We start from the raw sequence: 25,138 nt of genomic DNA, 5'->3' as shown, positions 1-25,138 counted from the left end.
CTATGTCATCCAAACGAAGTAGAACTGATTCTTCTGCATCAAACAAGAAAAGAAAAACTTTATCTTTGGAATGTAAAGTTAACATTATTAAAGACTTCGATACAAAAATGAAAATTTGTAAATTGGCAAAGAAGTTTGATCTACCGGAATCGACGGTCAGAACAACTATAAAAGGTAAAGAAAAATTCTCGAAGCTGCAAAAAATTCTCAATCTTTAAATTCAATCATCATTCGTAAACGTCACGGTATTATCGCTGAGATGGAAACAATGTTAAAATTATGGTTTGATAATCAAGTTAATGTGAAAAATTGTAAAATAATATAGGCCTAATTTGTTATACATATGTATTATCTAAGATTTTATTAAACATTTTTTTCTAAATTATTGTTTTCTTTAGTCTCCGGTTCCAATTAAAAATAATTTGTATGTATTTATATGCATAATTATACCCCGACTTACGCGGTTAACGCTCGGTCCTACCTATCGCGTAAGTCCGGGGTATGACTGTATTTTCGAACAATTATGGTGCTCACCAGTGATGATGTGGATAAAACCACCGAACACTGGTAGTTGTGGTGGGTTTGCGCCTGGCTAACCGGCTGGCCATGTGGAGTTTTTCTGGTTTTCTTTACGTTTTTAACACCTAAATAAAGGCTAGTTTCCCTTAAAGGTCCTTCCTGGAAGCATTTCTCTTCTGCAGATTGCCAGTACGTTGGCAATCTGCAGAAGAGAATCCTGCAATCCTGCTCAAAACTCATGCGCAACTCCGTACAAAATGCTCAATAAGTCACGTGACATTATTACGTAACTTATGAAGCACGAAATAACATCACGTGATTTTTAGATTTAATAGTGGTGGCACTATGTATCTCTAAGTAACGCGACTATCAACGCGTTGACAATCTGTTTATTGTAAACTGTGATATAAACTACTTTCTCCACATTATAAACTGTTTTCCTTATTCAATTCTCAACTGAAGCAGCCGATTTAATTATGTCGTATGTATTGTATATCTTCTTTTGTATATTTGTTTGATCTGTGTTTTTATTACGAGAAGCTTCTATATTTACAGCAGCAAGAAAATATTGATAAATGGTTTAATTAACGGAAACGCATTCAGTCATTTAAATTAAATTACTGCTTGGAAGCGTTAAAGGATTTCCCCATTAAAATACATCCACAAGTTTCCATAACGTGTTTTTGAATTCTGCCACACGGTAACCATTGAGATACCTCTTCTTGTTAGTGTAGGTTTGGCAATTTTTAGTTTTTCATTGGTGACATGCTTTATAAAATCAGTTCAAGTAGATATTGTGCAGTGTTTGGTTGACATAATAACCAGAGAGTAAAAGCGGTTTGAAGCTGTATGCGATGTACACGAAAGCACGATTCATCAAGATTGTCGATGTATTCAATCGTTCCAGTTACTTTCATTTCCACATAATGAAAATTTGAGAAGAGAATGGGTAACCAGCCATGCATGTACTGTACATCCAGCTAGATAAATAACTGCCATCATAAGACACACAAATCCATTTAGAATGATTACTTGCAGATAGAGTTTGTGATGGCTCTTAATTTGTCTTAAGGACACAAGTGTTTTGTGACAATTTATTAATTAATTAAAATTTCACCACTTGAAAAATACCACTTGAAAAATAATTATGAGTCAAGACTCCTATAATTCAGCAATTTTGGTAATCAAAGGCTTTATTTTTAATAAGCTATTCGAATATGGCTGTATATATTTTTTTCGCTTAAACTTCGCACATTAATACAGAGTAAAATTTCACTATTATCGAGTTTATATAATAATACAAGCAAGACTAACTATTTATATTTCTTTAATATACTGTAGTTAAAAAAAAAGATAAAATAAAATATAATATTCAACATTTGAAGTAAACACTTTTATTAACATTAAAAGTCATTTTACAGTTTATTAGAAAAAACAATTAGCTAATATGTTGTAATAGTAATAATGATTTATTACTATTACAAGATATGGCTAAAATACATATTATTTCAAAATCAAGAAAATTTTGAACCATATAACATAAAAATAAACATGGTTTTTTTAATATTACATTTATCAATATTTAAATATATAGCCTACATTACATCATTACATAAAATAACTATATTTAATTACATTGTACAACAAGCAAAACATTTAATACACTTTGCTTTTAAGATAAAAAGAAAGTAGCCTAATATTTAGTGGATTTCACCTTATATCTATAGAATTATGTAAAATTTATAGATATTAGCTTATCATACTTTTAATGTCTACCATATTAATTAGTTTTAGCGAATAATGTGTAATTTTTTTATTAGATGTTTACGCAGAAAAATTTACAAGTTTCAACCATCTCTAATAAACATTCAATAGATTACACATGTTTAATTAAATGTTTATGCTGTAGTTTATGTTTATGTATGCTTCAGTACATAATTTTTGCAAGACGTATTTCAAAAAACATTAATGATTGAATTCTGTAGACAATTATTGATATAATTGCTAGATAATGTATAAAGTGGATATTCTTCTTAATAATTACACTGGTCAACAGCCAAAAAGCTTCCGAAACCAAAGTAGCTGAATATTACTAATTCAAGGGTGCTGAATATGAATATGGCAATAAAAACATTAACTTGGATCTAGTTTTTAAGATTTCGAACCAAATATGTCAAATTTTTGGAAAATTTGCCATTTTTCTGTAGTTCTCGAAATGTATTCCTATACAGCTTAAAGTACATTTTCTTTAATGTCTGTGGAAAGAAAAGAAAACAATCATTCTTATGACAGCTCTCAATATATGCAACAAACAATGCGAATGGAGACTTCATTGACTCCTCCATGGTGAGCCTTAAAGCTATTTTGTTATTGTTGTGTAACGAAAGCTTTCTATTCATATTGGCCATGCAAAGTACATGAAAGAATCATACAAAAGCATGAAGCAACTTCTTGCAAAAGTAAATTATCAAGAACATAAATGGAAGGTGTGTTGTGATTTCAAAGTTAAAGCATTATTACTTGGACTTCAGCTGGGAAATATGAAGTACTGTTGTTTTCTCTGTGAGAGGGATAGCAGAGACCGAGTAGCACATTTCAAAAGGAGAGACTGACCATAAAGGAAATCCCTCAAACCTGGATCATAAAATGTTATTTCTGAACTGTTAGTAAAATGCAGTTCAATCATACTACCATCGTTGCATATAAAAAATAGGACTTATGAAAAACTTTGTCAAAACCACGGATCGAAATGGCCTAGAATTTAGTTTTTTAGAGAGACATTTCGAAGCACTAGTGAGGCAAAAGTTAGAGGGGATATTTGTAGGTCCACAGATTTCCAAGCTTCTCAAAAATACGCCCTTTGATAGCGTACTAATAGGTGCTGGAAAGGAGCTTGGAATGCTTTTAGGATGGCGGTAAACAATTTTCTTGAAAACCACAAAGCTTCTAATTACAAACAAGAAATTACAAATTACAAATAACATGCTGTCGTGTTATGAAAAGATGGGATGCAACATGTCATTGAAAATGCATACATGCACTTTTTGCATCTTCACATTGACTTTTCCCTGAAAACTGTGGGTCTATCAGTGACAAACATGGGGAACATTTTCACCAAGACATTGCTTCTATGGAAAAGTGATACCTAGAGAAATAGAGTCCGGCAATGTTAGCAGACTACTGCTTGAACATTACATGTTAAACACTTGCAGATTCATATAAGAAGTCTGTAAATAAGTGTCATACATGTGAGTGATGCTCTGGATATTTTATGCTTTCGCTGTTTATTTAGTTTTTACGTATCAAAAAGTGTTCTGATGGTTTCTGTGTTCCAACTCGAATGAAAATTACATTATGTGTATGTATTCAGATATATATTAAGCAATTTATTAAACGTTGATGTACCTTGTAAACTTGAGCTAATTCTGGTTTTTTATAATCATTTTTGAATTCAACAAGTCGAAAGCATTAAGAAACAGCTTGTTTTATTTCCGAAGGAAACAAAAAGTTTTTATTTGTAGACCTGTGTTATTATTGTAGGAATAATTTAAAATAAAATATTTCAATTAATATTTCCTTTCGTTTTGTTTTAGTTTTTTAGTTCTTTTCTTACAAAAGATAATGATTATAGCTTATTTTTTCAGTTTATAAACATCTGATTTCAATTAATTCGGATAGTTAAGGGTTTAGACTGGTCCAGATTATCATAATTCGTGATGGGCAGTAAATGATGACGCTCACATTGCTTTATTCATGCAGGCGAACCAACGAGCTAGAATATATAATGTATATACATATAGAGTGGCTGAAGTCACGTTTAAGGAAAATTGAAGGCATGTCCGCCATTTTTCTTTTAGTTAAGGAAGCGTGGCATCTGTGTTGCATAAAGACAACGAACTAAAATAATCTAATTCGTCGATAGTATACGTAACCACGGTCACAGCTACTCTATGAATATATTCTAGCTCGTTGGGTGGAACTAATTGTTGGTTATGATTTCCTGTAAGAGGCAAAATGGTTGCTAGCATACACGTTGACAGTTTTTTTCTAACAATTATTGTTGTATTATCGTTTTCAATGAGAAAAATTATCTGTCAAAAATTAAAGACGTTTATTACATTTAAATTTTTAACCGCTATATTGATCAAAGAATAAAGAAAGTATCGATAGTTAATCAGTCGATACCCATCTTTATTGCGTACATTTTTTCGTAGATAGTCTCTATGTGCCCACAGATGACAATAAACAAATTAAAATTAATTTAACCAAATATCAAGTTAAAAATATTTAGTAAAAATTTATTATTCAAATAGCATTTATATAATGAATCAAGATAATATTTTTTATTAAATAAATAAATAAATAATAATAATTAATTTAAAGTTTATCTGTTTTAGTCTCAGCTTTTGTCTTTTATTTTATTTGCTTTTTTAAAGAGTTATCGACAATAGAAAGTGGTAAGTGACAATAATAATGATAAAATTATACATACAATCTCGAATGCAGTTTATCAAGTTTAGATCTAATCTTCAGTCACATATTTTAAGTACTGTGTTTTATACAAATCATGACAAACTTAAAACACAAAAAAACAATACGCAAATAATATTTTAAATACATATGTATAATTTCTTCTGACCTATTCTACCATTTATGAACAAAATAAACCAGCAACGAGTTGCTCAACTTTCCCGGCAAAATTTAAAATTTTGGTAGCGAAACTTTTTATATTTTCAACTATTATAAAATGGCAAAAAGCTTAATTTTCAGGAAAGAGATGATAATTTTATTTAAAAAAGTTATAAATGCTAATAATGAGTAAAATCGTCATTAAGTCTGACCCTATTGAAGTTTCACACGATCCCTATTATCACTCCACCCCCTCGACCTTTCATCACCAAAATTTAATAGCATTAATCCCTCTAACATACAAACCTCCCTTCAAAATTTCAGAAATTTTCGATAAAAAGCGGAGTTATTAAGTTTCAAAGAGGATGAANATTAATTTATTTATAATTATTAATATTAATAAGAGATGGCGCCTAACGCTTACCTCTAGTGCCAAATTGGTTACGTAATTTATTTAGTAATTAGCATTAAACTAGCCCGATAGATTTTCGGCATTCCGTTGGTATGTAGCTTTATTAATTAAGTAAGAATAAATCCAAAAAAATAAAAAAAAATTGAGAAATAAGTTTTCTTATGTAACGTCGACTATTGTTAAATTAATCACCCACGCAAATGTACACTTCTAATCAATAAATCAGATTTTTGAGCGCAATTAAAAAATTGTAGACCTATAAATTTCCACTGTCGTTCATCCGTCTGTCATTCCTTAATATTAAAAAATTATTCAGTTAGATGAAAGACATAAGCAAAATGAGGAAACCTTCAGCACAGTAGGCCCCGATTAACTATATAAGAACGTCCGATAGACACAGGAAATCACGTTATTTCAATTTCCCTGAAAACAGTTATTAGAAGACTGGCACGTCTCTGTTATTAAAGGAAAAGTATGTTGTACAGGGACAAGCCACTACTAATTTAATAAAGGTACGTCAGTCATTGTAAATAATGTATTATTGAAAGTTTTATTCATATAGATAATTAATTTTATCAAGAAACATTTCTCAGAAGAAAATTGTCGATATTTCACGTAAATATAAGTAAATTTTATTCGGTTTTTGCTGTTTTTTTCATTGTCAGAATTATGTTTGTAAATTTTTAAATATAAATTTTGATTTTCTTTACAAATAAAGTAATTTTTATATCTGTATTTTAATGTTTTGTAAAATTTTTATTAGTTATAGTAATGACGTCACTCTTCCATACGCAGAACACTCACCTAGTTGCGCAGGAAAAGCTGGGACAATGATATAGAGCGAAACAGACGCGCTATTACGCCATTTCTGCCACAAATAGCATATAACACTTGTGTGGAGTGGAAAGTGTCTAACCCTGTGAAAGTATATGAAAAGTCTAAGTATTTTCCACATTGATTTTTTTTTCATTTCTGAATAGTAATTTCTTAACTCTATTTATTGTGACATGTTCACCCTGTTTCTCGAGTTTTTTAGAAGTGTTTGCCCCTGTACATCATACTTTATTCGTTATCAACAGAGTCCTGCCGTTATGTATCTCCCGTTCAGAAGAAAACTTTTCGAATTGAAATAACGATTTTGTTCCCTCACTTTGAAGTTTAATAATTCCTGTGCCTTTTGTCGAAAATTTCTGATATTTTGCAGGAAAGTTTGAGTATTAAGGGAATTGGTGCTATTAAATTTTGATGGTAAAAGATCGACAGATGGGAAAATACAGCAGAGGGTCANCTTCTTATACCAACTTTTCGCTCTTTATTGATTATCAAAACTATTACTTTTACGAAGCGTGTTTAAACATTTCAAAAAGCAGTTCATTGAACAGCAACTTCAAAATCACATTAGAACTGGTATCACTAATACATCTCTAGAGAAGTTGACGTAGGTTCCGTTTCCGCTTTCCTTCAGACTCATTTATGTGGAAATGAACGTAAATTGTGAAATGTACAAAATCAGTTTGTACAAATTTTAAACCAAGTTGGGCAAATAAATATTTGTGAATACATAAAAGCAACATTTAAAATCTTTGAGTGAATTATTAAAAATTTAAAAAGAATTACAGAATGTTCTTGATAGTCATATCTGCGATCGTCTGTTTGTTCTGGCTTAGTTTGTTTTTAAAAGTGAAAATAAGATATCTATTATAACTATTTATAATATAAACATTTTTGTTTCCTTATATATTACCTTTAATTACAGCTGCAAACTTTAACACATGGAGCATGTGACAAAGTATTATTATATCGATTATTACTTTTTTATGAATACACCTGAGACCCATGACAATATATATTAATCTACTTTAAGTATTATTATTTTATTTAAAAGTCATTTTAAACGTTATTATTGCATCAAATTATGAAATGGAATGTTTCAAGTTCAAGAGTAAGAGGGAGGAGAAGAAACCATACGTGGGAAAAAAATGTGTTTTTATCTAAATTATAATAAAATTTACTTATATTTACATGAAATATCGACAATTTTCTTCTAGAGAAATGTTTCTTGATAAAATTAATTATCTATATGAATAAAACTTTCAATAATACATTATTTACAATGACTGACGTTCCTTTATTACCATTTCTGTAGTAGGTATTATGTATTAAACATAGTTTCCTAGATTATAGCATAATAATTTGAATAAAAACTGAAAATTCTGTTAATTTGTAAATGCAGATACTCTCACATAAAAAGCATACCACTGTATATTTAACGTCAGTTATTTGCTATTGCATTTTTGTAAATAAACCTGTTTAATCCATAATTTATTTTACAGAAAAAAATTGTTTATGGCCTTGAATTTCATATATCTAATGTTTTTCTGATGATATTATTTCAAATATCGAAAAAATATACATTTCTAATATCGACATACATGAATATTTTTGTGTGTGTTGTATTTCGATACTTTTATTTTTCTTCAATAAGAACATGTACTTTTATCTTAAAACATTAACTTTTCACCAACAAAAAACAGTGGAAATGAGAACCAGGCTGAAAATGACAATGAATCATAAGCTCTGTTGGAGCTATTCGTCCCATCTTTGATATAATTTGTTTTTTCTGTATTTACACTCAATTTACGTGAAAATTGTTGTATTGTCCTGTTTATATTTAATAGCTTATCTTTGTTTCTGTTGAATAAATTGAATTTTACAGTAAAATACTGGGTAACTCTAAATAATAAAAGGCAAATTAAATACAGTGGTGCCTCGAATAACGGACGCTGCGAATAACGGACTTTCTGTTTGACCGTTACGTGACTCGAGCAACGGACTGGCTGCGAACAACGGACTTTCCGTTCGGCAGTTACGTGAGACGAACGATGAACTTTTTACGAACAAGTGCGAATGATGTTTCCACTCTTTTGCCGTTGCCAATGACAATCTGCTATTTTTAGGATATATTAGTATTATTAGAATGTATTATTAGTATATCTGAAGTAGAAATGTAATGTAATATATGTTGATGATTTAAATAAACATTAAATGTAATGTAATACAGTATATGTTGACGATTCAAATAAACGAAATGTAATTGTGTAGATGCCGAGGTGGCGGGACGAAAAGAGGTTGTAAAAAACAAACGGAGCGAGAGTAGCTCGTAGAAGTGTTTAGTGATCTTAATTAATAAAGAATTATTCGTATCATATAATCTGGCAAGTTAAGTCATTTATAATGCATCATGGCTTCTAAAAAAACAGAAAGGTGATTTCAATTGAAACAAAGCAAGAAATCATCAGGAGTGAAAGTTGACAAAAACTTTCTTGTCGAATGGGGAGAGGTTCAGGAGTTTACCAACACTCATTATCCAAACAGAGCTGAGGCCAACAGGATCAATGATCTCTACGATGACACCTTTGTCCGTCATTTCCGACAGGTGTTAAAGAAGAAAGAGAAACAGACCACCTTGGTCATGTTTTTCAAGAAGCCAGCGGGCAAAAAACAAAGGATGGAACAAGAGAAGTTGACCCTGCAAGTTCCGGTAGCCTCTCCTGAATCTGACTCCGATTAAAAAACAATAAAAAAAGACCCGCTGCAATGTGTAAAAAGTCTGTATCTGTATGAATGTGTAAAGAAAGTGTTCTTCCACCTCCTCCTCACAACATCTGACTACCCGGCATAATTGGTGTCTGCTCCATTTTCATTTTTTATGGTACAGTACGGTTATTTTATGCTGCGGAACGAATTATATGTTTTAACATGTATTTCTATGGGAAAATGCGTTTCGTATAACGGACGTTTCACTTAACGGACGTGCACCTGGAACGGATTAAGTACGTTGTACGAGGCACCACTGTAGTTTAATTTTTACAATATCGACTTAAAATAGATAAAAGCATTATTAAATAATTACAGTAGAGCGTCGTTTATCCGAAAGTCGGTTATCCGAAAGAATTCCGGTCGGCCTAAAGCATAATTTTTATTTGTTTTTATATTTTTCAATTTGTAAAACATAAAAAAATCATTTTTAACAATACAATAGCCACGATTATTATTTTAAAAAGTTTACGTTAGGTTTAACATCGACGAAAATTCAACGCGAAGCGACACGCAACGGAGAAAAATTACAACACGGGATAGGTTAATATTTTTTTTGGCATATAATCGGTTATCCGAAATATAAGTTATCCGAACAACACCAGTCCCTAATTGATTCGGATAAACGACGCTCTACTGTATTATTTATTCGTGTATATCGACTTCTTTCGAAGAAACAATCATTTATTGTACAGTACAGTTTATGTAAGCTGAAAATTATTCTCTTGATGAAATTTGTTATTACAATTTACTAATTTGTACAGAAACATTAAATTTTAAACATATTTTTTCGTATTTCTTGGTGTTAGCTTTTAGTCACGTGATCGTTCTATATTTAACAACTTGGTGAGAGATTTTGCTCAGTGATTGTTTCAAATCTAATTTGCATATTTGTAATAGTGCATTTATTAAACAGATCTAGACATTTTATATTATTTAAATTTGACTGGGTTAATAAAATAATTATATAAAATTTTTAGTGTTTAGCAGGAAAGTTTCAATGCCACGTGACGTTACAGTCATCCCATGGTTCGCGGGAGATTTTGCGCAGTGATTTTTTTATATGTAATTTGCATAATCATTCAACTTACAAGATGTACAAATTATTTTATTTGATAAAAGAAATATTTACAAAAAATATATGTAAAATGTAGTGTTTAGATAAATTATACAAGCATCTATAACACTATTTCGAATATGAACATTTTTCCTCGCTGCTTACATCAGATTCTGGCTTCATTTACAAATTTGCTAAACATTGAAAAACAAAAATTTAAAAGTCGCTTTTTATACCAACTTTTCGCTCTTTATTGATTATCAAAACTATTACTTTTACGAAGCGTGTTTAAACATTTCAAAAAGCAGTTCATTGAACAGCAACTTCAAAATCACATTAGAACTGGTATCACTAATACATCTCTAGAGAAGTTGACGTAGGTTCCGTTTCCGCTTTCCTTCAGACTCATTTATGTGGAAATGAACGTAAATTGTGAAATGTACAAAATCAGTTTGTACAAATTTTAAACCAAGTTGGGCAAATAAATATTTGTGAATACATAAAAGCAACATTTAAAATCTTTGAGTGAATTATTAAAAATTTAAAAAGAATTACAGAATGTCCTTGATAGTCATATCTGCGATCGTCTGTTTGTTCTGGCTTAGTTTGTTTTTAAAAGTGAAAATAAGATATCTATTATAACTATTGATAATATAAANTTGCATATTTGTAATAGTGCATTTATTAAACAGATCTAGACATTTTATATTATTTAAATTTGACTGGGTTAATAAAATAATTATATAAAATTTTTAGTGTTTAGCAGGAAAGTTTCAATGCCAGGTGACATTTTCAGCTTATGACATAAGCATCAGTTCCCACCAGATTTCGTAGAGTTCGGCTTAGTGTTTCTCATTTTTTTCGAAGTTCACTGCGATAAATTTTTATTTCGTAAATGAATACATTTTGCGCTGTTTCTAATGGATATAAGGTGGAAATTTTACTGCAAATTTAGAACTTGTTTCAGAATATGCTACAGAAAGAAAAGTAGAACACGAGACAACCTTCACCCACTTTACAGTCTGGGGGGGGGTTAGCTCGCCAGACGTCTACAGTAATACCCCGAACTTACGCGATAGGTGGGACCGAGCGATAACTGTTTAAGTCGAATTCGCGTAAGTCGGATTATAATTTCGCAATTTGTGCAAAATCCAAATCGGTTGTATATAAGCTAATAAATGTTCTCGTTAATCTTATCTCGTCTTTTGATTCGTTCACGGTTACAAGAAATTACCACATAGAGTCTCTCAAGTCCCCGTAGATATTATATAACAAACACAGAAATAAATAGCCTAACACAAAATAAATTGTAGCTATGTGTCGATTCCGCGCGACACGTCCGAACATGTAAGCCGAACAATAGTATGGGGGAGTGAGTAATCAAGAGTTGCGTGGCGCTCAAACAAAAGACGAATGGACGAGATTTGAAAATCGCGTAACTCCGGGTTCGCGTAAGTCGGATTAGCGTAAGTTGAAGTATTACTGTAGTTGTAAACATAACAACCGTTACGTCATCTATAATCGTGGATGAAATTCGTTAACTGTCAATTACATTTTCTTGAATTTGATTCGCAGGTTGGAAAAAATCGTCATGACTTAAATGCATGAAACTTTAAAAAAATTATATAAAATTGAAAATAAATTGAAAACTTTTGAAAAAATCGTGATGGATAGAAAATCATAAGACTATTTAATATAAATTTAAAAAAAAAAATTTAAACAAAAATTACCGCGAAAAAATATTCACATAAAAAAGAATTATGTGACAATAAAGATTTTTTCTTTACTAGAAGTAACTGTTTAAAAATTTTTTTCCAGAAGGGAAACGAGAAAAACGCGTGGGAAAATTCGTAAAAAATTTCCCACGCTTTTCTCCACAAGCGACCTTTCAACAATGGAGTAGTCAGACGTGGTAGCGCCACGTCTGACTACTCCACTGTTGAAAGGTTAAGGTAAAGAGCATACGTTTTAAATTAACTAAATTAAAAATATGATTAAAAATTTCAGCCAGGCATTGTGATGAAGTCATTCTAATTTCAGATTCAAAAACAAATATTCTAATAAAATACTCCAAATAACAGTTTAACCCGTCGGCACGCGCGTGCCCCGTCAAATAAAAATTACGCGCGCTCGGTCAATTAAGCACCAAATTAAAAAATTAATTAATAAAAATTTAGCGTCGAAAAACGGGTACTTTTACTTTAATCCAGTTCTAAGATATGTTTGTAGTCGAGTTTAGTCAAAAAATTTTAATTTTGTTATAATTTTTTGATGATTTTAATTTTTTAATATTAGAAGGTAATTATCATAAATTACAAAGTGTCGTGTTTCATCTTCGCTCCCGTTCAAATATATAGTCCTAGATACGCGCCGATGTTTGTTTTTACTTCTACTGATGTTTTCGCTTTTATTTCACCCTCGGCCGTTTTGGTTATAGACGATGGGGAGACGGGCGTCACGTGATCGCTTACCTCACTTTTTACCACAGAAATTATTTTACCTCGAAAGTTTTATTTTTTTTCTCGATTTTAATTATTATTAACTAACTTTTTTTGATAGATTATAATATATATGTGTTTTCTGAAGTTGCAGATATTTTTTAAATTAAGTTTTACGCATTTATGTTTTTTTATTCGCATTTTATATATAAAATATAAAAAAATTCAAAAATTAATTAATTGTTATCAGAAATGCTAAACTATAAGTACGATGTGTTTTACAGTACTATTGCGAATAGATATAGTCAATTATTTTGTAAACATACTTATTATTTTAATTTTTATAAATTATTTAATTTGATTCAACGCGACGCGCTCAAAATCGATTATTTACCGTCGCGCGTTATTTAAGATGGCGGCGGGACCCGATTTAATTACTTCTTCATTTAAGATGTTAATTAGAGAGTGCTATTTTAATTAAATTTTAGACATAATGTATGTTTATTATAATTAATAAATTCATATAAAAATAATATATATTTCTGACTGTAGTTTAAAGCTTACATGCGCAATGTAACGGCAAAATATATAAACCAAATTAACGCAATTTTTTTATTTTTACTGATATACAGTAAATGCTTAAATACTCGATTTCTCTACTATCTAACAGTATAAAATACTTGTTAAAATATAGAATTTATATTTAAATAATAAAAATTCTATTTTTTTATTTAAATTTATTTAAATAAAAAATTTATATTTTTTAAAATTTGATTTATAAATGCAAAAACTAAACTTATAAAATATCAACTCACTATAAATAACTTCAACTTTCCTTTATTGACATCAGATTTGTTAAATTTCACGGAATTGTGCTATTTTTCAACTCTATTATTTATTCTCTGGAAAATAATAGACTCTAATAAGTCTTACTAGAGTCTATTATATAAACTTACTAGTCTTCCACTGTGAAAAACAACAAACTGCTAAACGCTCTATTACTTTGTTTTCAAAAACTTCCTTCTCTGTCAGCCGAGGGTCAAATGGTTAACAAATTGGTTACTTCCACTCAGGGAAATGTGATGGTGTCATAAAACTTTATAAAATGATTAAAAAATACCAATGAAAGAAATTAAATTATTTTCGGTCAAATTTCAGTTTTTTAGAAGTTATTCGCTTTATAATAACGCGATTATAAGCGAAGAAGCGCGCGCCGTAGCTGCAGCTATTTTTAGTAACAGCGACTGGCGGGAAATTTGAAAATTGAAATCCGAGATCACGCGCGCCATAGTGCCGATTCGGCACCAATAATTAAATAAAAATAATGAGACGCTTTAAGCAAAAACTGAATTGCGCATCGTAAAATTAAAGAAAAATTAGACAGGTAATAATTTTTTCAGATTTTTCACACCATAAGAATTTTTACACGAACTAATTAAAAATCGATTAGTGCCTAATCGGCACTAGGCGCGTGCCGACGGGTTAATAATAATTTTACAAATTTAATATTTATTAATAGTGACAATACTTCTAAGTGATTAAACAAATTACTAAGTGTCGCTTATCTACCATTTTGGTTTTGAATCTATTTACAGAAATTACTAGTTGTTTCGATTTTCTTTATATATCAATATATAACATTTTAACTCACAACTATAAGAAATAACTCATGTTTTAAATTACTGAAAATATTTTACTAATACTGCTCTTATCTAATATATACAATTAATTGAAAATTTTACTATAATTTTAATCAAAGAATAATAAAACATTCTTTCGTATTTGGTTTACACCTAAACTAAAAATATTTAATATATATCTGACGTTGCTATATTTACATTTATTTACAGATGTATAATTATATACGTCGATTGAATCGTACCAAGGGTGTTGGTCACGTGTTCGATTGTTAATCATGACTCGGACGGAAAGTGATAGAAACTGCAGCAGTTGTCATTCCATGCAGAACAGAATTATGCAGTGAGATAAACGTTTACAAGTAAGTTTAAATAAATAGAAATGTTTATAATCATTTTAAGGGTTCTATATGCATTATAATATCGGTTAATATTTCTGTTTTTTCGCAATTTTTGCAAGATGTAAAATGTTTTTGCTGGCTTTTATAACAGGAAAGAATTGCTTAATGCAGCTATGAAATCTAAATTATTCGTTTTATTTTGTAAAACAATAAGCTATTAAGCTGACTTTTGTAGTACGTGTACTTAATAATGTCACATTACACACCTGTTGTTTAATAAATAACTTTAATGCAGAGTTAAATAATAACTTAAAAAATTAATTTAATGCATAAAATATTTAATATTAAGGTATTTTAGTTGTGTTTTTTATAATAGAAATGTTTAATCTAATATTTCTTAAGTTCATTTGTTCTTTGAGAAATAAGAGGCCAGAACTACAATTTTTTGTATTCATCGTGGGTTCGGCCAGGCTCAGAGAGGTGGAGATCGGACGATCAGGAGCGGGGACCGACGACTTAGGGAAATATCACCCTGGAAAACTCCCTAAAATGTTTTACCTGAGTCTCTAATAGCGGTAGCGTTTATAACCAATTCGGCCGTCCGATGTTGATCCGTCTTATTATAGAAACTCGTACAATTTTTCAGGTTACACGAGTATATGTACAATATTAAAACAGGTAACCTGATAAGTGTAGCTGGACTCTCAAGTTATTGTCAATATTATTATTATTATAGAAATAATATTTTAACATTTAAAAAAATGCGATTTTGCAAAATTTGATTGAGTAATAAATTTAAATGACATAAAAACGAACAAAAAAAAAAATGGAAAATCATTATGAGGTAAGACACTTAAAAGTAAATTTCGTATAATTAATATAACGTGATATTTTACTGCTAGAAATTTATCCAAGTAAATACTTTTTTACAGGTTTGAAAATTATAAAACAATGCTGCAAACTATTGTTTACTTTTTCCAAATATAACATACAGTTGTCTATTGAAAGGAACAATAGAACAATTTATTGCTTTTCTTCTAACTGTTTCTATTATTTAATATGGAAAAAACATCATTGAGCAAAATGACTATTGTAGATGAAATGGACGAACCTGTATTATCAGACACAAATTGGAAAGAGGAAGAATCGACTCCACTTATACCGCCAGTTCAAATGTCTGAACAAACAGATAAATTCACATGTTCACGTTTTCTTAAAAGCATAACAATCGAACCGTTTATGGCTCTCTTCATGTTTTCTTATGTCGTGGGAGGTGTATGCTCACAAAATATCTTTATAGATAAAGCTTGTCTGAATATTTACGGATTTTCTGCTAATGTGTGTAATAATATTGATAATTATACGAAGGAGAGAGAAAAGGTAGAAACGACTGCAGACAACTATAACCTATATAACACATTAATACGAACTGTTCCAGCGGTATTCTTTTCTATGGTTATAGGACCTTGGAGTGACAAATATGGAAGAAAATTGCCCGTGATATTGGCAATAATTGGTTTAGGATTGGAAAACGTTGGTATTATATTAAATATAATTTATTTTGACGCCCCGTTATATTGGATGGTTGGAGGTTTCACAGTAACCTTGATGTGTATGTACAGTTTAATCTCCGATCAAACCACCAAGAAACAAAGAACCATAAAATATGCACTCCTAGAATTAGCGTATGGTGTGGGTATTCCACTTGGCACATTTATTGGTGGAATGGTTTATAAGAAGTATGGTTATATATACGTGTATATAATAGGAATAGTTTCGCAAGTAATGGCTATAATGTGGTTAATTATAGTTGTTAAAGACAGTAGAAACTTACGAAATGCTTTGAACGGTAAAATTGTTTGTGATTTATTCTCTTTCCAAAACTTTAAAGAAAGTTATGATGCAGTAACGAAGCCTCGGCCGAACGGAACTAGATTGGAAATTTTCTTATTGATAGGTTCAATGTGCGCTTTGATCTCCAATTATACAGGTTAGTACGTGTTATTTAAACAATTTTAGTCGTATTTAAATTATAAATATAAAAAGTTAACATTTTTATAATTGTTGTAGCTATGAGCGGATTTGCATTTTACTTTGCCAAGGAAATGTACAATTGGGACGTAACTACTTATTCTAATGTCACTTCTTCATTTATTACTGCTGGAATCTTCGTCGTCGTTTTCTCTGTACCTCTACTCGTAAAAATTTTCAAAATGAAAGATTATTGCCTGGGTATAATTGGTAGTATTTCCACATTTTCATCAGATATCGTTAAAGGATTTGCATACAAAACATGGATCTACTATTTAGGTTAAAATGTGTACTTTTATTTTTATATTTGTTATTATAGAATAAAAATCTATATATTAACTAGGACTTTTTGCATAGGTAACGCCTTCGGTATATTTGGCACTATGGGTTTGTTAGCAGTGAGAGCCAGACTCTCTAAAATTGTATCCGAAGAAGAGTTAGGTATTTCATAAAGTTGATGAAATATATTAGGAATTTTAAAGTTTAGTAAGTAAAATATTTTCTTTTTCAGGTAAAATCTTTGCATTTTTATCGTCTTGCGAATCTCTAGTTCCTGTTATTGGTAATTTAATATTTACTCAAATCTTTAATGCTACCATTCACGTCTTTACTGGTATGGCATATATAATAACAGGCGCCATCATCATATTTCCAATTGTTGTGTTTCCGTAAGTAAATTATTGTATTTATGTAATAGGATTATGCTTATGTAAAGCATTTAGAATTGAGCGATTATATATGATTTCGTGTTGTGCACGAACCGTACACTATTGGTCAGTTTAAATTTGAATACACCAATTAAAGTTTGCCAAAACTATCGTTTATATATACAATATATGTTATCATAAAAGACCGAAATTAGAGAATATTCTCTGGTGAATGTCAACACATACGAAATACGTCGGTGAAAGATCGAATATTTGGTTATATTATTATACATTCGAACCATCGCTGGTATATGTCGACATGATAAGCTCTGGTGGAGGTCTAAACGACAAGCCGAAAAGACACAGCCAGAGAGAAGCGACAAGAATGCCAAATCCTTTGTTCTCTTTTGCCAAATCCTCTGCCGCGATTAAGGTCACGTGGCATCTATTTGTTATATTCTCGAATACTCTGCTGTTTGTCAGTCTTATGAATGGTTTGCTGGTGCGTGCAACGTTTGATTAATTTTTATTTTTTATCCGGTTCCCTAATTTATATTGAATGGCTACCGCAGAGAACCATGAACTTTTTTTGAAGTTACGTGCATTAATTGCAATTAAACGAGAAGACAATTGTTTTTATTTTTCTCAAGAAAAGTACTCTGAAATACTTTCTGAAGTGATTTTTGCTAAAACTAAGTGCATTTCACCTTTGGATTACAGACGATTAAAACGTTTTGACATTTTAAAAATTAATGACGATGAGAAGTTAATACTACCATTAAAACCAGGAGAAACGAATATACAGTATTATGTTATCAATAATGAATTGTTCAGTATACTACTATCCGAAACTCATATGAAAATAGGTCACGGAGGAAAAACACGTATGCTAAAAGAATTGCAAGTTAAATACAAGAATGCTACGTATAAAGTTGTAACGTTGTATTTAAATTTATGTAAACAATGTCAAATGAAACATAATGCATCTAAACAAGGTATTGTGAAACCAATGGCCAGTTCGGAGTTAAACTCAAGATTTCAAGTCAATCTGATAGACGTGCAGTCACATAGAAATGGCAATTACAAGTTCATAATGGTATACAGTAGACCCCTATAACACGGGTTCCTATAATTACGATTCCTATAAGACGGCGAAAAAATTGCTACGATATCTGTACAAACCTGGTAAAAAAACTCCTATAATTCGGTAAAACGTCATCGGGCAGCCGAACTACTTTCCGCCGTCCAGCGCCACGCTACGGAGAATTTAGGCGGGTAAATTGAGTTTACTATCGTCTGTACAGTATTATATATAAATTATATATAAATTAGGTACTGTACATATAATTATATATTAATTATATATAAATTAGGTACTGTATATATAATTATATATTAACTTAATTTATTGTAACTTTATTATAATTATATATATACTTTCTGCCGTCCAGCGCCACGCTATGTAGAGTTTAGGCGAGTAAGTTGTTTACTATCGTCTGTACAGTATGTAAATTAGGTACCGTAAGTCTAATACAGTACTGTAATTTTATACATTTCTTGTGAAAGAAACATTTCTTATTCAACGGCCATAAAAGTTATTTATATTAATGATGTCTCCAAAGTTCAACGAAGTTTTCGCAGAAAAATAACTTATAAGAAATCGCGGCCGCGGTTTGGTGCGTTGCTCCGCGACGAAAACAAGCTTGAGCAATGGCGACGTCGAACGGTGCACACTCGGTAAGTAATCCTGCAATTTTTTGTTTATAGCGTAGTTTATACGGATTATTCCCCCCCAAAAATATACGTATTTTGGAAATGTTGAGTCGAATTAGTCTAGAATAGTAATTTTATGGAAGAAAACCTTTCAAACAGCCGTAGTCCGTAAACTTCACACGTGTCGGGCTGTGATTGGCTCACGTATTTAAGGATTCCTACAACGCGAAATTCGTATAACGAGGAACGTATCTACAACGTTATAGGGGGTCTACTGTAAATAATTTTTGTATCAGAATATTTTTAGAAATTTCAAAAATACATTTTAAAAAATTTGTTTAGTAATATACTACATTTATTTTTTAATTTACACTAGGAAAAGATTGTACATATATAGGTAAATATATAATTTTTTTTCCTAGTGTATGTTTATTTGTATGTTTAATACATTATTGCGGTTGGTAGCCTACATTTGTGAACCTACTATATGTAAATGAGGCAAGAGCGATCGGGTTTTCTACAATGAAGTATTGCATGAAAACTATAATTCTATTCTAAAACACTATTGTCATGAACGCTTTTTATTAATCCATACGGCTGCAATTTTGAAAACATTGTAGACCTATAAATTCTTACTGTCGTCCGTCTGTCCGTCTTTCCTTCAGCTCAAGATCGGAGTGAGATGAAAGACGAGACCAGATGTGAAAAGAGTAGATGCAAGAGGCCCCGATTATGTACAGTACTTCCGTTTTGCACCGAAAGTCACGTCATTTCAATTCAAAATGTTCCTCCGAATGGAGTTAGATGGATACCTAGCACGACTCTATTGATAACAGGAAAAGTATGATGTACAAGGGCAAGACACTACTAATTTGAGGTGGTGAGCATATATTTCAAATTAAATACATTTAAAAAAAATATGATTAAAAATTGCAGCATGACATTGTGATGAAGTCACAATAAATAATTGTTCGTTCTGGATTAAAAATACATTGTTGAATAAAACCGTATGAAACGAAATTTATATAAAAGCTATTTTCTCCCAACTTCAAAATTTAGCCGCTGGGTACTAGTTTTTCGCTTCTGTCTCCTTAATGTTCATGTACAAAGTTTTACTGATGAATTTCGGGAGTTAGTAAACAAACTGAAATAATTTTATTCCAATTTCATATCTGAAATGTAGAATCGACGATTACATCAGAGGTATGGCTCTGTATTTTTCATCTCCATGCTCTAAAAAAAAATGCATTCACCTCAAAATACACTCGAAGGCGGAAGAATTTGCAAGGTTTTATACCAGAATTTTGATAGAAAACGCACCTAATTATACACTTCAGGAAAATAAAAGCGCCAAATTTTGCCCCAGTGACTGATTCGGAAATAAACTTTTTTCGAAAATCGAAACTGCATACTCAGGACAGTATGTATATTAAATTTGATTGAATTTTGTAGAATTAGCTTCGTATAGAGAACTCTGAGCATCTGCTCTTGAATTATAATCATCATTTAGTTTACCTTACTATCATCTATCAGAAGAATTACCATAGCAAAATATGAAGTTTTGATTAATGTTTACATACCCAGAAGTTGGCATTCACTTCAGTTATTAGCTTTTCTTTCATTATAATATATATATAGAGAGATATAAGGTTAAGGTTTGGGCAAATATAATAGCCTAAAAGTCAGTTAACATTGATTTAGTTTGTATATTCCAGCCGCAGGAACGTGATTTTTACTTACAAAATTTCTTGATAACATGAAAAAATATGACTAAACATTTGAATAAGAAAGCAACTTGACTGACTTTTGGAACAAACTCTATTGCATTATAAAACCACTGATTAGATATAATTTTTAATCCTTAACATTTAACTATTTAATAGTGTATCAAGCATAATAAAATAAATTATGAAAAGAAAGTTTGTTAATTAATTTAAAATTTATATATATATATAATTATATATACAAGGTGGATCGGTAAAAAGAAGAATCTCGTTAATGAATTACTTGAAGATTAACCGGAAGAAATTCTAGGAAAAAAGGCATGAAACAGAAAAAAGTCCTTAATAAAATATTAAAAGTGAGATAAAATTAATAATAAATTTATGAATATTTTTATATCTTAAATTTTTATGTTATTTGCTAATAAATTTGTTATAAACTGTATAAATTATTTTGTATAAGTTACTTAAATTGAGTATATGGGAGGAATACGTTGAAATAAATTATATATATTTGTTTAAAAGATGGCACGATAATGGTTTAATACATAGAAACAATAAAGTTTCTATGTATTAAACCATTATCGTGATTAGCGTGAAGGACTTACGCGTGCGATTGAAGATTAAATATAAAATGATTGTAATATTTCAATTGTAGTTTATCATTCAAATGTTTACAATTTACTTGCTAAATACAGTACTTTGACCTCGTTACTTAACACTTTTCTATTGTTCTAAAAATCAGGACAAAGAAGTAAATTTCAAAGCAAATTTTATGGACGATTTATTTTCTCGTAATAAACTGCAGTAATTTGTTCTATTTAATGGCATATAAATAATTTATACAATTATAATAAAGTAATAAAGAAACCTTTCTTTATTACTTTACTGTAGTTAAAATTGTTTATCGGTAAATGTTTTAGTTAAATCGAAGGTTTAGAAAATGTCTACCGTGTTTTTCTACTTTATTTTCTGTTGTTAGAAAGAATAATATCACTGTATTTATTGTATACCTGTACATTTAATTCTTCATTCGTAAAATTATATGTACTAGCGACGTATGCCCCACGTATCTTGGGTTTTGAGGAGAATAAAAACAAGGGTCCTAGTAACTAAAATGTTCATTTATTGTCCTGATTCCAACAATCCGAACAAAAACCAACAATTTATTATAAACAAACCAACAATAATTAGCATTTGCTTAATTTTTTTGTCAACAAATGACGCTACACGTAAATGATACGGAATCAATATACTACCTCAATATTTTGGGGTAATGTATAGCTTAATGTCGATTCCAGGGACTAAGTAATACTCATACGAACTTTGGTGCAGATTGTTTAAGAATGAAGATTTGTATAAAGGACTAACTAATAAGAATTGGATTATTGGCTTGCAAGATCACTTTGTGGGTGACAGATCCGAAATTTTATGACAATGAACGAGTTTTATAATTATTATAATAACTATTATAATAACTTCAACCGCCAAGAAGTAATCCTTTAGGTAATGTAAATGCTCTGTTCTATTAAGTTATTTACATTTTATAAGTATAGCAAAATAATTTTTCGTGCTATAAAAACCGATAGACTTAATATATATGTATATTAAGTTATATAAAATAAATTGGCGACATAAACAATTCTATATTATGAATCTTGTAAGAATTAATTATAGACATATCTCTTTATGCTATATATATATTATAATATTTGTATCATACATATAAACGATTATATTACTTTTATATTTCTGTTTTGGATATAATGACATCTATTGCTGTTCATTATATAACTTATACAGTATCTTCCTAATCAATGATTAACATAAGAACACGCGACGAATATCTTTGGTTGAATTCATATTTAATTACTTATTTGTAAATATGATATCAATATTTTCTTCATTATGCTTCACTATCAACAGCTTTTTACGGTAACCATAAGAAACTGTTGTTTTCATGGTGGATTGTAAAGACGTTAACATTGGAGAAGTAACCACAAAAACAGCTAAAACAAGCTTAACGTATAGATATTAAAACTAGAATGTTTCTGGGATTTTTACACAGTTTGCTTCTCATACAGTTTCTGGGCAAAACTGTATGAGAAGCGAACTATGATATCAGTGGTGTATAACTTATGCAAAAACTAGAGAATTCCCTCTTGAAGAGGGATGTTTTAATCTCTAAATGTTTCCACATCAAATAAAATTTCATGTGGAAGCATTTAGACAGTATTTGTACAGGAATCAGAATTGCCGATTTTTGGGGATCGATTACTCTGCCCCCAAAGGCATAAGATAATTCTGAATATCTCATTGGATAGATAATTGTTTTGTTAGGTAGAGTGAAAAATTTCAGATTTCTCTATTAAGAGGTAACCGATAAGCAATTAAATAGCGCAAGCATCGTCAAAAAGTTTTATTCTCTTTTTTCCATCGTCACTGCAGACGCTCATAGAGAAACAGCTACTGGATCTAGAAAGCTCAAATTTTAAACTCAATACTTTCTCTTTATCTGTAAGGATCTGGTGAAACTTCCGGTCGATAGGTCAAATTTCACCATGTAAGAGTACATCGATTAGATCTCTTCATTGTCAACATTAGTTATTCTACCGTACTGAAAATGTCAAGCTCCTTCGATATGATTTGCCAAATAGACAATAATTTGAAAAAGTTATTTTTTAATACGATATTAAATTTTTATTATAATGTAAAAAATTTATAGTAAAATATTAAAATAATAATAATATAATGAAAGAATAAAAACGTATTCTATTGACAACAATTATCTTTTGAACGAGATATTCAAACTTACCATAGACGTTTGGGGAGTATAGAAATTGGCCCTCGAAAATCAAGAACTGTATAGATAGGTCTGGACACGATCCCGTAATCATTTGCAGCAGAGACCATTTTGGGCTTATCTATAGAGTATATCTCATACGAAGTTTCATGTGAGTCAGCTGTATTTAAATGCTCGATAAGTGAAAGAATAGGTTATTGTGCCGAATTAAATTGTAAAAATATATCTTTGGATGTTAGATTATTTAGATTTCCTGATAAGCAAATAAAAATAAGATTGGTGCAGAATCGCTGATGGGACAGCGAACTGAACATTCTAAACTGGGTACAAATGCAGATATGAATGACGCTGTTGGGACCTTAAATAGCTGTAGAACATGCCTATAGAAGCAAAAAATCAAAGGAACCATACCTCTGCATCTGACCCTTCGCTAGATTTAGCACCTTGAAATCAGCCGCGCGCTCCGCAATGACAATCGCGTTTAACTATTTAGTACACGCCATTATGTCGACTTCGAGTATCCCACTTGAATGTTCGTGGAGTACTTGATGATATAGTTTTAGGGAATATGGAGGCTCGTCCCCACATTCCCTAAAACTGGTCGCTGACGTGCGACCGATGGCGAGCACCGAATCGCACGACTACATTCGGAAAGTGAGAAGTAGGCAGTAGTACTAGTTCAAGGTAACTACTGTTTTTGATCAGTAGAAGTTAATGCAGTTGTTTGTTACAGGCACTGACCGCCGTGCCTATAACTTAACTTTCTTGCAAACATGAAGTCTGTAAACATGAAGTCTGTAAGCAAGATGGCACCGACCGAAACTGCCGCCGTTGGGTTTCCACATTTAGGCACAAATATCTGGTAAATGATCGCATGTCGGTCTTTTCTTTATACCATATTGCACCTGGAAGTAGGTGTAGGCTGATTTCGGGTGGGCTATATCACGCGAAGTGTCATCTATAGAGGTATAGTTCCTTTGACTTTTATTTGATAGTATTGCACCACTTTATTGATACATACATATAAACATATCTAATTCACAAATAAAATATATATTTAATATATACATACAAAAACATATCTAATTCACGTTGTTATGAAATAAATACCTCATGTTTTAAATTGCAGATACAGTAATAGTTTATGCTACTGATACTGCTGTTATCTAATGTATACAATTGACGAAAATTTTTAAATTTTTTAATCGAACAGTAAAATTGATAAGTAAGAAAACAACGGATAACAAAAACACCGCAAATAATGGAAAATTTTTAGAATAAACATTGAGTTAATTATAAAGATGGAAAATAAAATAATACGATGTTTCTTAAATCAAACTTTAATGCGTATTTTTCTAGGTAAAGTACACAAAACATTATAAAAATTAGAAATTCTGTATTTGTTTTACACCTAATACAAAAATAAATACAAAAATATTTCAAGAATATTCATCTAATTGATTTATTAATATTATTTTATAACAAGTGTATATAATGAATGAAATACATCGATCGAATTATACCAAGGATATTAGTCACGTGTTCCTTTGTTAATCAGTCTTGGAAACAGATATAACATACAGTAGTTGTCAT

The 25,138-nt window shown here is 30.5% G+C and overlaps 2 protein-coding genes across 2 annotated transcripts in view; one reads left to right on the top strand and one right to left on the bottom strand.

The window, feature by feature from the left end:
• LOC111640800 (kappaPI-actitoxin-Avd3d-like) overlaps positions 1 to 23,651 on the bottom strand; it is a 28,254-nt gene extending 4,603 nt beyond the window's left edge. Inside the window, exon 1 of the mRNA XM_023386861.1 lies at positions 23,558 to 23,651. Coding sequence (XP_023242629.1) covers positions 23,558 to 23,639 — 82 coding nt within the window. The 5' untranslated portion in view covers positions 23,640 to 23,651. The remainder of the gene's footprint in view (positions 1 to 23,557) is intronic.
• On the top strand, positions 14,559 to 21,151 carry LOC111640798 (proton-coupled folate transporter-like). Its single transcript, XM_023386859.1, has 6 exons — positions 14,559 to 14,651; positions 15,563 to 16,620; positions 16,701 to 16,940; positions 17,019 to 17,102; positions 17,173 to 17,329; positions 20,991 to 21,151. The coding sequence occupies exons 2-6, from the start codon at positions 15,690 to 15,692 to the stop codon at positions 21,037 to 21,039; spliced, it is 1,461 nt and encodes a 486-aa protein (XP_023242627.1). The 5' UTR covers positions 14,559 to 14,651; positions 15,563 to 15,689; the 3' UTR covers positions 21,040 to 21,151.
• Positions 23,652 to 25,138: the final 1,487 nt, after the last annotated feature.

This window comes from Centruroides sculpturatus, unplaced genomic scaffold, assembly GCF_000671375.1.
Source record: "Centruroides sculpturatus isolate CEXI.00-Female unplaced genomic scaffold, Cexi_2.0 scaffold1372, whole genome shotgun sequence".
NCBI classification, from domain to species: Eukaryota; Metazoa; Arthropoda; class Arachnida; order Scorpiones; family Buthidae; genus Centruroides; species Centruroides sculpturatus.
This window is presented reverse-complemented; position numbering and strand designations above follow the sequence as displayed.

Bases quoted from the DNA above. Each gene is read 5' to 3' on its own strand.
- LOC111640798 (XM_023386859.1), top strand. From the start codon at position 15,690: ATGGAAAAAACATCATTGAGCAAAATGACTATTGTAGATGAAATGGAC. The intron at 16,941-17,018 runs GTTAAAATGTGT...CTTTTTGCATAG, and splicing joins AACATGGATCTACTATTTAG to GTAACGCCTTCGGTATATTT. The intron at 17,330-20,990 runs GTAAGTAAATTA...TATATATACAAG, and splicing joins TTTCCAATTGTTGTGTTTCC to GTGGATCGGTAAAAAGAAGA.